Here is a 12698-nt window from a genome sequence, read left to right as displayed (position 1 = left end):
GCATATTTGGCTCCATCCATCTTGCCCTCAATCCTGACCAGTTTCCCAGTCCCTGCCGATGAAAAGCATCCCCATAACATGATGCTGCCACCACCATGCTTCACCGTGGGGATGGTGTTCTCAGGGTGATGAGCAGTGTTGGCTTTGCACCACACATAGCGTTTTGCGCTAAGGCCAAAAAGTTCAATTTTGGTCTCATCAAAACAGAGAACCTTTTTCCACATGTTTGCTGTGTCTTCCACATGCCTTTTGGCAAAATCCAAACAGGATTTGATATGGGTTTTTTTTCAGCAATGGCTTTCTTTTTGCCACTCTTCCATAAAGCCCAGCTTTGTGGAGCGTCCGGGTTATACTTGTCCCATGGACGATTTCTTCCATCTCAGCTGTGGATCTCTCCAGCTCCTTCAGAGTTACCATTGGCCTCTTGGTTGCTTCTCTGACGAATGCCCTCCTTTACCTGGTCACTGAGTTTTGGTGGACAGCCTTCTCTAGGCAAAGTCACGGTTGTGCCATGTTCTTTCCATTTTTTAATAATGGATTTAACGGTGCTCCGGGGGATGTTCAAAGTTTGGGATATATTCTTTTATAACCCAACCCTGATTGGTGCTTCTCCAGAACTTTATCCCGGACTTGTTTTGATAGCTCCTTGGTCTTCATGATGCTGTTTGTTTAGATATGCTCTCTAACAAACTCTGGAGCCTTCCAGAAACAGGTAGAAGAAAACCAAGACACTGCGCAGGACAGTGCAGCATCGTCTTTTAAAGTTTTACTGGAAGCTTTTCTTAAAGTGAGTAGGCTACTATTAATCGATAATGAAATAGAGATTGTGTGTACTAAAGTAAGACGGACCACCAAACGAACGGTCTGAATAGGTATCTGCAACAAATGACATGTTTGGAAGTACACTCGTAAATGCAGTGTGGTATAAAATAAAGCTGCTTCTTGGCTAGAATATTCAGATAAAAACGTCATGATGTTTTGTTGGGCATGTTGTTTTAGTGTAATTTACACAGCAAAAATGAAAGAGCACTCAAAACTGCAGCTGAATGTGCATTATCCAAATGTGAAATGCTACACATGGATTTGAGTAGATCGGTCAAATATAAGTTTAGATTTATGTAAAAAGGATAACGTTTGCAAACAGTTTTTATTTCGCTAAAGTGACATCACACATGCAGTATGGCTTGCCTACTTGATTACTGAAGGTGAAAAGTAGCCTACCGTTTTATTGACAGTGTGTGGGGAATTGAATATTTATATAAATTACATAGCTGTCTTAACCTAATGAACCTTTTTCTTGTTGTCTGGATTCAGTTTGTAACATTTTCTATTTCAGTCTTTTTAAAAACTTGAAACACCTCCGTGGCCTGCACAGAGTTCCCAGAATCCTGTTGAAACTCTCAGTACATCCGGTACACCACTGTGCAACCAAAAACCTGCCCAGTACCCCTAGTGAATGAAATAAATACCACACTTTATCTACAGCACAGTATAGGGTGTCACTTATATCTCACGCATTTGTAAACAATACACAGTTGCTTTTTATTTGTGTTTTAGTGTTTCATTGTAATGTAGCTATTCATTTTTTAATCGATTTAAACCCCAATAATAGTAATATACATCAAGCATTCATTAAGTCTCAAAGCACTTCACTTCCCTAATTACAAAAGGTTTATTTTATTATGCAGAGTACAAATACTTTTATGGATTAGACCCAAACTATGAAAATAACTATGTTTTTGGCTCAGGGAGTGTGAATAACACAAATTTCCTGGGAGGAAGGGAAAAACAATCCTAACAAGAAGTGTAAAAAAAAAAAAAACAAACAAAACTGCTGTACCCCACTCTATTGCAGGGACCCAGGATTGTAGTGTTCAATCTCCACCCTAATTTGCCTATCTTTTAAACACAAGGCTTGCAACAGTTTCAGACGGCTACGTGCAAAGGGAGTAATAGAGTCCCCGCTATGTTCTCCCAGAGGGAATGACACCAGGCTGACATTCTGCAGTGTGCTGTGATCTTCCTTCTCCGAGACTGAAATACTGGCAGCAGAGCTCTGCATTGTCAGTCATCTTCTCCACAGGGCAAACTGACAACAAACTTGAAGGTTTCACAATTCACAAGTCTGAACTGAGAAAGGAGGAGCAGGGCTGGATAGAAACACACTGTCTGTGCTCAGAATGAAGGGTCTGTTAAGTCTTGGATCGCTTCTGTTGGGTTCTTGTTGGTCAGGGATGGGCCACTGTGGGTTTCAACTCGCAAAGGGACTGTACAGATGGAACCAGTGGCTTTTTACATGTGAACGTAAAAAAACCAACATGTTTTTGTTTTTTGCATGCTATAGTGAAAATTAAGTGGGTCTGTTTCTATTTCTTACTCTTTGTTGTCCTCTTCCAGAGAGACATGTGACGATCCCATGACTCACTCTGCAAGCTCTGCCTCCAGTCTAGACAACAATGCCGCCTTCCTGGAGAACAGCAGCCAATCACAGAACAGCAAGTGGGAGGAGCAGCAGAAGGTGCTGGCGCTGGAGCAGCTGTGTGGCGTCTTCCGTGTAGACCTGGGCCAGATGAGGTCACTGAGGCTTTTCTTCAGGTGAGCCCATTGACCTTAGACTGGGAGGAGGTTCCTATCCGTGACCCAACTACCTGAAATAGTTTCTCTTTAGCATATACATTGATTTGATATGATTTTTTTTGCAAAACTTTAAGAAACAAAGTGATTGGATTGAACAGCCTATTGCGCACTGGGATAAACCACAGCTAGGTTTTACAGGATATACCCTGGGATCACCTTTTAAGAAGTGGTTGATACAATCCAAGTGAATTCCCTGGTGATGTAAACATCAGCTGTGGCTGTGGTGGGTTACAGATTGATGAAATAATTGCACAGCTGCTTGTGGTTATTGAGTTTGACAGGATTTATTGCTGATGACTGAAGATTAGTGTTAATCAGAAAGGAAAGTTTTAACATGACACACAGGAAACCCAGCTAATGGGAGCTCCAAAGGCAGCTTGGTGTTGGGGCTCTTGGAAACACTATCTCCCAGCAGCCTTTGCTAGCAACATCTCCTATGAATCAAGTGATAAGCATCCAGTATAGAACATTAAAACACTCTGGACACTAAAAAGGATTGTTTTCTTAAAGAAATAAAATCATTTTAATGATATGAAACTGTTGTAAATTGTGGTTATGAGAAATGCATGTAGTTCTATGTGATTCAAATTGCTGTATTCTTTTTAGAATAAGTAAGTTCTTAAATAGGGTTCTTGACCCAGGTGTTGACTCAATAGTGCTGCATTTAAGGTATAGCTTGAGTTACTAAATGCATCTATTAGCTTGAAGTGTGTTAACAGACCCTGCCTTTGCTTGTACTCCAGTGACGAGGCCTGTACGAGTGGGCAGCTGGTCATTGCCAGCCGAGAGAGCCAGTACAAAATCTTTCACTTTCACCATGGGGGCCTTGATAAACTCGCTGAAGTGTTCCAGCAGTGGAAGTGCTGCAGAGAAACCCAACTGAAAGATCAGGTAGGTGGAGGAATGACCTTTCTGGGAGCGATTCTGCTAACAGCACTAGTCTTTATTTATTAGTCAATAATCAAAGCCTTTTATTAGCTGTAATGGGATGCTGGGACATATTCACAAAGCACGTACAACAGTGCAAAATTGACACGGTTTTATTTGATGTTGCAAAACCTAGAACAAGAAAGTAATAAGGTGCACGTAGGAGCGCCTCAATAATTCATGTTTTCGACATGTTTATTATGAATCTACTGTACAAAGCAAATACTGTGCATTTCAGGTTGGTAAGAGCAGCTCACCAGAACAAATGTGCTATTTCTCTAATTCGCTCGTGGCTAAAGCTACACTCTGGGGTACCAGATGTGCTTGCAGGTTAAACATGTCGCCAGGATGTGATGACTGCAGTACAAAATGAATCTAAACAAGAAAAAGAATACATTAGTTATAATAACTGATGTGTCAGGGCCCTCTAACAAAACATGATTATGTGTTATTATATCTATTTATTGGGGGATTAGTCAAATGAATGTACTTTTTAAAAAACAAACCTTAAGAAGACTTTAATTCTTCCCATAGCAATATTAATACACAAAGACTGTATTCCCTGTCTGTTTTTAATAAGAGCGTTTTATATTCCACTTGCATCTAGTTTTTAATAAAATCTGACTTCCAGGAAATTATATACAGGCTCTCATAATAATTTCCTTACAAAATGAATTGTAATAAAATGCCTTTCTTTCTGTTTGCTGTTAATATTGCATTAGTTTATTGATTTACTTTCCATTTTGCAAACAGCATAAAATGGAGGTGTTTTAATGGAACTTGACTGGAGAATGAGTTACAGACTCATTTCATCTCTCTAATACTTGATGTTTTAAGAGTGTCAAATGTCATTTAATAATCATTTAAGGATTGTTTTCTGTAGTTTTGTGTGAGGGGTGAAGTGTAACTGTCCTAAAAAACAAAACACACTGTAATCTAGAACTGAAGTGCTGGGCTGCTGCTGATATCCTGAGGTCTGCAGTGTTGGATCAGCGTTTTCTAGAGAAGCAGTGGAACTCTGTTTGTAACATATGTATGGCCAGTTAGCTGTAGTTTGCAGAAATTTTATTTCTGAAGCCATTTTGGGGATCCTCTGAATGGAGTTGTATGTTGGCTCAGGGCATGAAATTGACCGCATTCCAATTTCGCGCTGCATGTGACTTCTGTTCCTAAATGATTTTAACTTTATTCTGTAAAATGACCATGAGGTCCGTACATTTAACTATGCTGAGGTATTTTGACATGGTGCTCTGTTTCACATTTGAAATGTTAATAAACTTTGAGAGTGCCCTAAGAGACCTTGGGGTCTATTCGCTTGATCGTAACGGTGGCAGATCTTAATAACACTGCCATTCAAGTGAAACAAAAACTACTCCCTGAAGTTTTATATGTTACTGAAAGAAATACACTGTATTATAATGAAAGACTTTGCACCATTGTATTGTACTTTACTTGTTTTTTAAATTACCACTATGTAGCTCGTTTTAGCTTATGGGTTCAGGTCAGTTTAACCAAGACCTCCAGAGAGGCTGGATTGGAAGATGAGCAGGTATTTCCAGCTCTCCTTCAGGCCTGTTTCCTTCGCTTGCAGGTGGCAGATGAGAAGTCATGCATGCAGTTTTCTGTCCGGCGCCCCAACCTGCCTTCCGCAGAAACACATCCAGAGGAGAACATGTACAAGCGGCTAGACGTCTCCACCTGGCTCAAGCACCTGAACGAAATAGGGCAGGTGGAGGAGGAGTACAAACTGCGCAAGGTACGCCTGCTTACCAGCAGCTATTGTTTAAATCGCCATGTCGCTGGAGGATCTTGCATTCGGCACAGGGTCAGATTTGAAAAATCCTTTTTTTTTTTTTTTTTGGGATCAAATTTTTATTTGAGAAATGAGATATACTTAATACATCAAAATGTAACAAAGTAACATTCCCATTCTCCCCCCATGCCCCCCTCCCCCCTTTCCCCAGGTGGCAACCCCACAAACCCTGCATCACCTCACCCCATCCCACCACACATAGGACCCTCAGAGTCTGTATCAGATATTAACAACCAAAGGCTAATTGATCAGCGATTTAATGGCATCTGCTGCTGCTCCCCAAGCCTGTACCGTCCCCTCTCTGGCCCCATGGACCCAAGCAATAGAAAGCTCTATATAAATGATGTTGAGGAATGTGTGGGACCACCCGCGCCAGGGAAGGGAATGCGGAGGCTGCCAAAGCAGTGCTAACATTTTTTCTGCAGTAGTAAGACCAGCCAGCCAAATCCGCCTTTGTTGCAGTGACAGATCAAGTGAAGAGTCATCGTTTAGCAGCACGACCAAAGGAGAGCAAGGAATGGCTTTCCCAAGCATCGTGGATAAAATTCAGCAAACCCCATCCCAAAATATAGCCACATCCAGACATTCCCAGATCATGTGAAAAAAGGTTCCCATGGCTCCCTGGGAACAAAGTGCACACAATGGGGTATCAGAAAGTTTCATTTGGAATCATCTCAGAGGAGTTAGGTATTTTCTATGAATAAAATTATAATGGATCAGCTGGTGATTAGGGTTTTTAGAAGCACAGCACAGACAGTATCCCAGCTAATGTCTTCATTTGCAGAAGGTATGTCCCCATTCCAGATAGTTTAATCACCAATGGTTTATACAAGGCTCGTAATAAGTGAGTATAAAGTGTAGACACCAGCCCTTTTGTTTTACCCCCTGTGTTCAGCAAAAGTATGAGTTGACGGCTTTGTCCCCCAGGGAACACCATAGGCACGCATTGCAGAAGATTTTAATGAAACTGTAAGTCCTGGAATGCACCTAGGTAGTCTATAGTAATGACTGCTACAGTATGAACCCCCTTTTCACTCCAGTGAGGGAGAGAAAAAGGGTGGCCGCCCGATAAGAGTGTGAAATGAAATATAGGCAAGTGAGGAGACCACTTCATTCAAGATCTAATGTGCTTTTCCACCAAACGCCACACCGTGATCAAATAAGAAGTTATGGGTCCAAAACGTAATTTGCATTGCTTAAGGGGAATGCCAGAATAAACCAAGTCTTGTAGTCTAATAGGAGATACTAAGATTTCTTCGAATTGTCACCAGGATACCAGAGTATTAGCATCAAACCAGACTGTAATCGGTCGCAACACAAAAGACCAGGAGTAAAATTTGAAATTTGACAAAGACAGTCCTCCTGAGGATTTTTCACAATGTAATTGTATGAAATTTAATGCGTGGCCAGTTCCCTCTTCACAGAAAGGAGGGAGTTGAAGCATCGAACTGAAGTAATTTATAGTGGAAGAATATTCATTTTTATTATGGAAATGCGGGCTTGAAATTAGTTAGGGAGTTGTGTCCTGTTTAGATCATCCTCCACCTTTCTAAATATCTTATTAAAGTTAGTGATTAGTCATATGTAAAGATGAATTACAAGTGTTTTACAAACTGTATGTCTGTGGGCAGCGCTATGTCTGCGATTGCAGCATTCAAAGGCATCAGTGCAGATTTTGACCAGTTAATTTTATATCCCGATAGTGCACTAAACTCATCAAAAAGGGCAAGCAAATGAGGGAGCGTTTGGGAAATATTTTTAATAAATAATAGTAAATCGTCAGCATACAGTGAGATGGAGTGTTGCGTATTCTTGATATCAATGGGGATAAAAGTAACAGATTAATGGACTGCTTGTGCTAGGGGCTCCAGTGAAAGAGCAAACAGCAAAGGAGAGAGAGGGCAACCCTGATGAGTACCTCTAGAAATATCAAACTGCAAAGATCATTTGGTGCCAGTAAGAACCATCGCTGATGGATTTGCATATAAAATCTTTATCAGTTTAATAAACTCTGCCCCCAGTCCCATGTGATCTAATACTGACCAGAGATAATCCCATTCGAGACAGTCAAAAAGCCTTCTCAGCATCTAACGGGAGGACAGGATCAATATCAATGGCTGAATGTATAATATAAAGGAGACGACGAACATTATCTGCCACTGACCGGGTCTTAATAAAACCAGTTTGATCATGGTGGACTAATTTAAGCATATGAGATTCAAGCCTACAAGAGAGTACTTTGGCATATAACTTGACGTCTGCATTTATCACCGATAGGGGGTGATAACTAGCACAGAGAGAAGGGTCCTTTTGTTTTTTCATCAACAATAATATATTGGCACTGTTAACATCTCTGTGGAAAGAACCCCTCTCTATAGCCGCCTGCACCATCCCCAGTAGCATGGGTCCCAGTTGATTCCAGAAAGTGAGAAAAAATCAGGTGGTATGCCATAGCTATAGCTATATCTATCTTTTTTTCTACGTAAGAGATCCAGACAACTCACTCTTTTGTTTGGAGAATTAAGCACACATACATTCCAGGACAGATGTTTAAATCAATCATGGGTGTCAGAAGAAAAATCTAAGTTCAGAAAGAGACAAGCAAGAAAATTGAAAGTAAATCCACGGCTCAGAGATGAAAAGGTATAGACATAAAAGGACAGGTCGTACCATACTAGCTCAGTCAGTTTAAGACCAATGCTATCTCCCTCAAGGTCCCACCCCCTCCCACAATATAGCCACCATTCTCCCAAATCCCCCCCAACACAGCAACATCCCCCCAAAGAAAACGTCCAGTACCCCCCAACCCATACAATAAGTACTTGTGGCACTGGAAAACAAGGCAAACAGAGCTCAGTCATGTTGCAGCAGCTTCAGGTCCATACAAAATATAAGTAAAAATAAAGTAAAAAAAATCCACTGGCAGCCAGTGATCCCCATTGTCGAGAGCAGATGAAAGCTGATTCAAGAGGACCACATCTCAGTATAGAAATCAGTTCAGCTCGAGACGTCGTGCAGCAGGTCCACTCCTCCTTGCGCCAACAGGGTGTAGCTCATCAGTAGGAGCAGGAGAGAGACTCTGGTCCTGGGACGGAACAGCGATCCCAAGGGAGTCCAGAAAGGCCTGGGCATCCTCAGGAGAATGAAAGAGGTGATTCGCAGAGTCGTGGTGAATCTTGAGAATCGCCAGGTAAAGAAGGAATGCCTGCAGACCTCTGGAGCGAGCGCAGCCAGTGTGGTGGGAAAAGGCCTTGCGACGCTGTGCTGTGAAGTTGCTGAAGTCGGGAAAGAACCTGATATTATCGGCAACAGAGCAAGAGGAGTCCTTCCTGGCAGCATTCAATGTGGCCTGACGATCAGAATACTTTAGGAGATTGAAGATAAGCGTGCAGGGCTTATTTTTTCTTTTATCTTGATTGGACTATATGCGATGTGCACGCATTATCTCAATAGCCCTGCCAGAGAGAGACAGGAAACACAGAGGGAAAAATTAAATGGGATCAGAGCCTTTGTCTCCCTCCGTCAGTCCTACCAGGCAAAGATTGTTCCGTCCTGGCTCTATCCTCGAGGTCTGCCATCTTAGATTCCAAACGGTCAGTTCTAGCTTCACAAGATGTAATCGCTTTCTTATTGTGGTTTATAGAGGAGCGGAGAGCCGTCCGGTCCGCCTTGGGGGCCTTGACTTCCTGGGTGAAAGTTAGGAATTCATTTTGCAGGGTAGAATTCATTTTGCAGGGTCATGTGTTGTCCTTTCCCTACATTTTATTTTAAAAAGATACAGGGACTGAAGTGGTTAACTTAATATATATATATATATATATATATATATATCATTATAGTAGTCTTAATTTTTGTTTGTTTTATTTATTTGAACCTTGGTGGTCCTCATCGATCCATGTTTGTCAGAAGAAACTGATCGTCTAATTTGCAAAAAATTTACATACCGAGGGATTAAAATGTATGCAAATTAATTTAATAAAAATGCATAATTAAACAACAGAAGCACATTGTCAGGAGGATCTAAAAAATCAAATGTTGTTTCCTGTATAAGCTAATGTGGAGGGTCAGTGTCTGCCGCCATTTTATCTAGAACTCGAGTTTTAAACTGTTTTGCAGTGATTCTTTTTCACATTCTGTCTCCTCTGTTACAGGCCATTTTCTTTGGCGGCATCGAACCCTCGATCCGCGGGGAGGTGTGGCCATTCCTGCTTCGTTACTACAGCTGTGAATCGACCTCGGAGGAGCGAGAATCGCTGAGAGTGCAAAAACGACTGGAGTACGAGGAGATCCAGCAGAGGAGGTAGCAGGACATGGAGACATAGCCTTACTGGCTGTGCACACTGACTTGAACCACCCACTGCACTGTTAAACTGACTTGGCTTTTATACATTTCACATCATTTAAATGTGTTATTACGTTAAGAACTGTTTAAAGGATTCTTTTTAAAGCCAGTTTTGCTTAAATAAGTTGAGAACAGGGCCCAATATTCCATAGGTAACTTAGTGTCCATTTAATCTCTAACCTGAATATTTTGCCATCTTGTAGATATAACATGTATTTATAGCAAAATGATACGCATCATTCAAAACCACATTTTTTTGAAAAAACAAAACTTGCAGTGGAAAGTACAAAACATCACTAGGGTATCTTCACTCTAACCCAATCACTGTTTTACATCTATCGTAACAGACAACAGGACAGACATTTCCTAGAACAGTAATGTATGTCATCTGCAATGCCAAAGAATATATGTACAAATAAATGCTTTGTTCCCTCTTTCCTTGGTTTCAGTTTGAACAAGTCTTTATCTGTAAGTTAAATGAGCCAGATTCTTTGCAAGAGTGAATTTCATGTGGCAGGGAATTACGCAAATGAAGTGTAGTTGGCCTTTTGCCAAAAGACAAGGAACAGGGAGGAGGGAGAGGGGGGCTTGTGCTAGGTACTGTTTGTCTTCAAGATAATTATATGTGCTATTATGGTGAGCCAAGGAAAAAAATGCAACACAAATGTTGTGTACTAGACAACCTCCTTCATTTAGGGTGGATGCTGAGAAAGATCAGAATGTTAGTTAGCCCCCAGGAGGGGAGCGCCCCACTCTCGCTGGCTCACTTAGGAAAACACAGTGAAGGGAAACGCTCTGCTATCATCCAACATTTCCAGAGTTGCTTGAAGTTGCATCAGGTTTCACTGGCAAAGTTGCAGCAAAAACAAACAGGCTAATCAGATGACTTCTGCTATTGTTACTCTCCCCAGGAGTGAAAGCATTACCTGGAGGTGAAAGAAACAGGCATTTTCTCATGCAAGACTGACTTACACATTAGTAGAAAGGCATAATAACTTTCAAAGTGTTTGTCCTTTTTAACATCATTAATAATGTTATTTAAATAATTACAACTTAATTAAGGTGGCTGTAAATACAAGTTTATTATTGTTATTGTGTTGTTATTATTTAAGCATTTATGTCCAAAGCAGCAACCGTTAACTGCTCAGTAATTGGCTGCAGCAACTGTTAGGTGTCCCAAAGTGAAGGCAAGAGCACTTAACGAAAGACAAGGTCATTTATGAAAAGATGATGACCGCTGCAAAGGATAGCAATGATATACAAAACTAAACAAATGTTATTTAATGTTTTACTCTGGACTGATGGCTTAACCTGCTTAACATGTTTGTCACTGTGTAAACTGAGTTAGAAAATAACATTTTAAAAACCTGTTCGCATTTTGAAGGCATCTATCTGTCTGTGTGATAACGACGGCTCTACTCTGACTGCTCTGATCCCCTGATCCGTGCGACTTACAATACGGTTATTATTGCTGTATTATTGTTAAGCACTTGTAATAATATTAATTACAGGTTATTTCTACATAAAAATGATCAGAAGCAGAAGATTATTTAAGATCATTTGGAAGGTTAGACTCCTGTCTGGAGGGGTTGCAAGAATCCAGACTGATGCAGGCTCTATTCATGTTAAAAAATGAAATCAGTACAGTGCTCATGTTGAGTTCCTAATGGGTTTCCCCCCCTGCAGGTTATCTATGACTCCGGAGGAACACAAAGAGTTTTGGAGGAAGGTCCAGTTTACAGTCGATAAAGATGTGGTGAGGACAGACCGCAGCAACCAGTTCTTCAGGGGAGAGAACAACCCCAATGTAGAGATTATGAGGTAAGGACCAGTCTACCAAAAGGACCCAATAGACAGAAAGGCTGTAATTCGCCCGAGCATTCAATTAAGTAGTTTTTTGCAACATATTTAGTGTATTAGAATATCATATGTTGTATTTTTTAATTTTTCCTTTTCCATTTTGTGTGATTAGGGGTATAGTTTGATTAGATCCTCTACAGGGATTTTTTGTATGAATAAAAACTTAATCATTCTGGCTTATCTTTGTGCATATTCACTCTTGGGGCCTGATTTATGCAAAGGTTTAAAACAATTGTAACCGAATAAAAATTGCAGGAAACTGCTTAGTTGCAGGAGTAGTTTCTTCAGAGTATTGTACAGTAGCAATACAAATGTTCTTTATAATAACTAGCCTAACAAAAATGAGGCCCTTTCACAATGCACACTCCTACTGAGAAATCATTAAAAAAGGGGGGGTAAATAAGTGAACTAGAATCGTATTTCTCTCGATGTGGTGTCCCTCCAGGCGTATCCTGCTGAACTATGCCGTGTTCAACCCAGAGATGGGCTACTCCCAGGGGATGTCGGACCTGGTGGCTCCCATCTTGACTGAGGTTCAGGACGAATCCGACACGTACTGGTGCTTTGTGGGGTTGATGCAGAACACCATCTTTATCAGCTCTCCCAGAGACGAGGACATGGAGAAGCAGCTTGTGAGTCTCATCACAGTATTTCTTCACTGCTTGCCCTCTCTGTCCCCTCTCTCTCACCCCTCTTCCCCTCCCCCCCCACCCTCTCTTGTGAGTCACTTGTTAAATACAAAACTCATACCCATTATAATATTTACCGTTTTCTCTCTCTCTTGCAGTTTTTCGCTTATCCCTCGTGTTTGTGTTGCTCACTGCTGTGTGTTTCAGATGTACCTGCGAGAGTTGCTGCGATTGATGCATCCTCGTCTGTACCAGCACCTGGTGATGCTAGGCGAGGATGGGCTACAGGTGCTGTTCTGCCATCGCTGGATCCTCCTCTGTTTCAAGAGGGAGTTCCCTGACGCAGAGGCCCTGCGCATGTGGGAGGCCTGCTGGGCACACTACCAGGTGCGGTACCCTCCACACACCTCCATACAGCTAGAGAGGACGTTAGCTAAGTTCAGTACCCTCTGCACATCTTATACAGCTGGAGAGGACATTAGCCAGGTGC

The 12698-nt window shown here is 41.4% G+C and overlaps 1 protein-coding gene across 2 annotated transcripts in view; it reads left to right on the top strand.

The window, feature by feature from the left end:
- tbc1d16 (TBC1 domain family, member 16) overlaps nucleotides 1-12698 on the top strand; it is a 66828-nt gene that overhangs the window by 27479 nt on the left and 26651 nt on the right. For both annotated transcript variants that reach the window (XM_034041069.3, XM_034041068.3), the window contains exons 4-10: nucleotides 2398-2595; nucleotides 3381-3528; nucleotides 5156-5320; nucleotides 9529-9677; nucleotides 11406-11540; nucleotides 12025-12211; nucleotides 12416-12595. In XM_034041069.3, the coding sequence (XP_033896960.2) occupies nucleotides 2398-2595; nucleotides 3381-3528; nucleotides 5156-5320; nucleotides 9529-9677; nucleotides 11406-11540; nucleotides 12025-12211; nucleotides 12416-12595 (1162 nt within the window). The remainder of the gene's footprint in view (nucleotides 1-2397; nucleotides 2596-3380; nucleotides 3529-5155; nucleotides 5321-9528; nucleotides 9678-11405; nucleotides 11541-12024; nucleotides 12212-12415; nucleotides 12596-12698) is intronic.

Source organism: Acipenser ruthenus, chromosome 19 (assembly GCF_902713425.1).
Source record: "Acipenser ruthenus chromosome 19, fAciRut3.2 maternal haplotype, whole genome shotgun sequence".
Lineage (NCBI taxonomy): Eukaryota > Metazoa > Chordata > Actinopteri > Acipenseriformes > Acipenseridae > Acipenser > Acipenser ruthenus.
The sequence above is the reverse complement of the archived record's forward strand: the minus strand, read 5'-3'. Positions and strand labels throughout refer to the sequence as shown.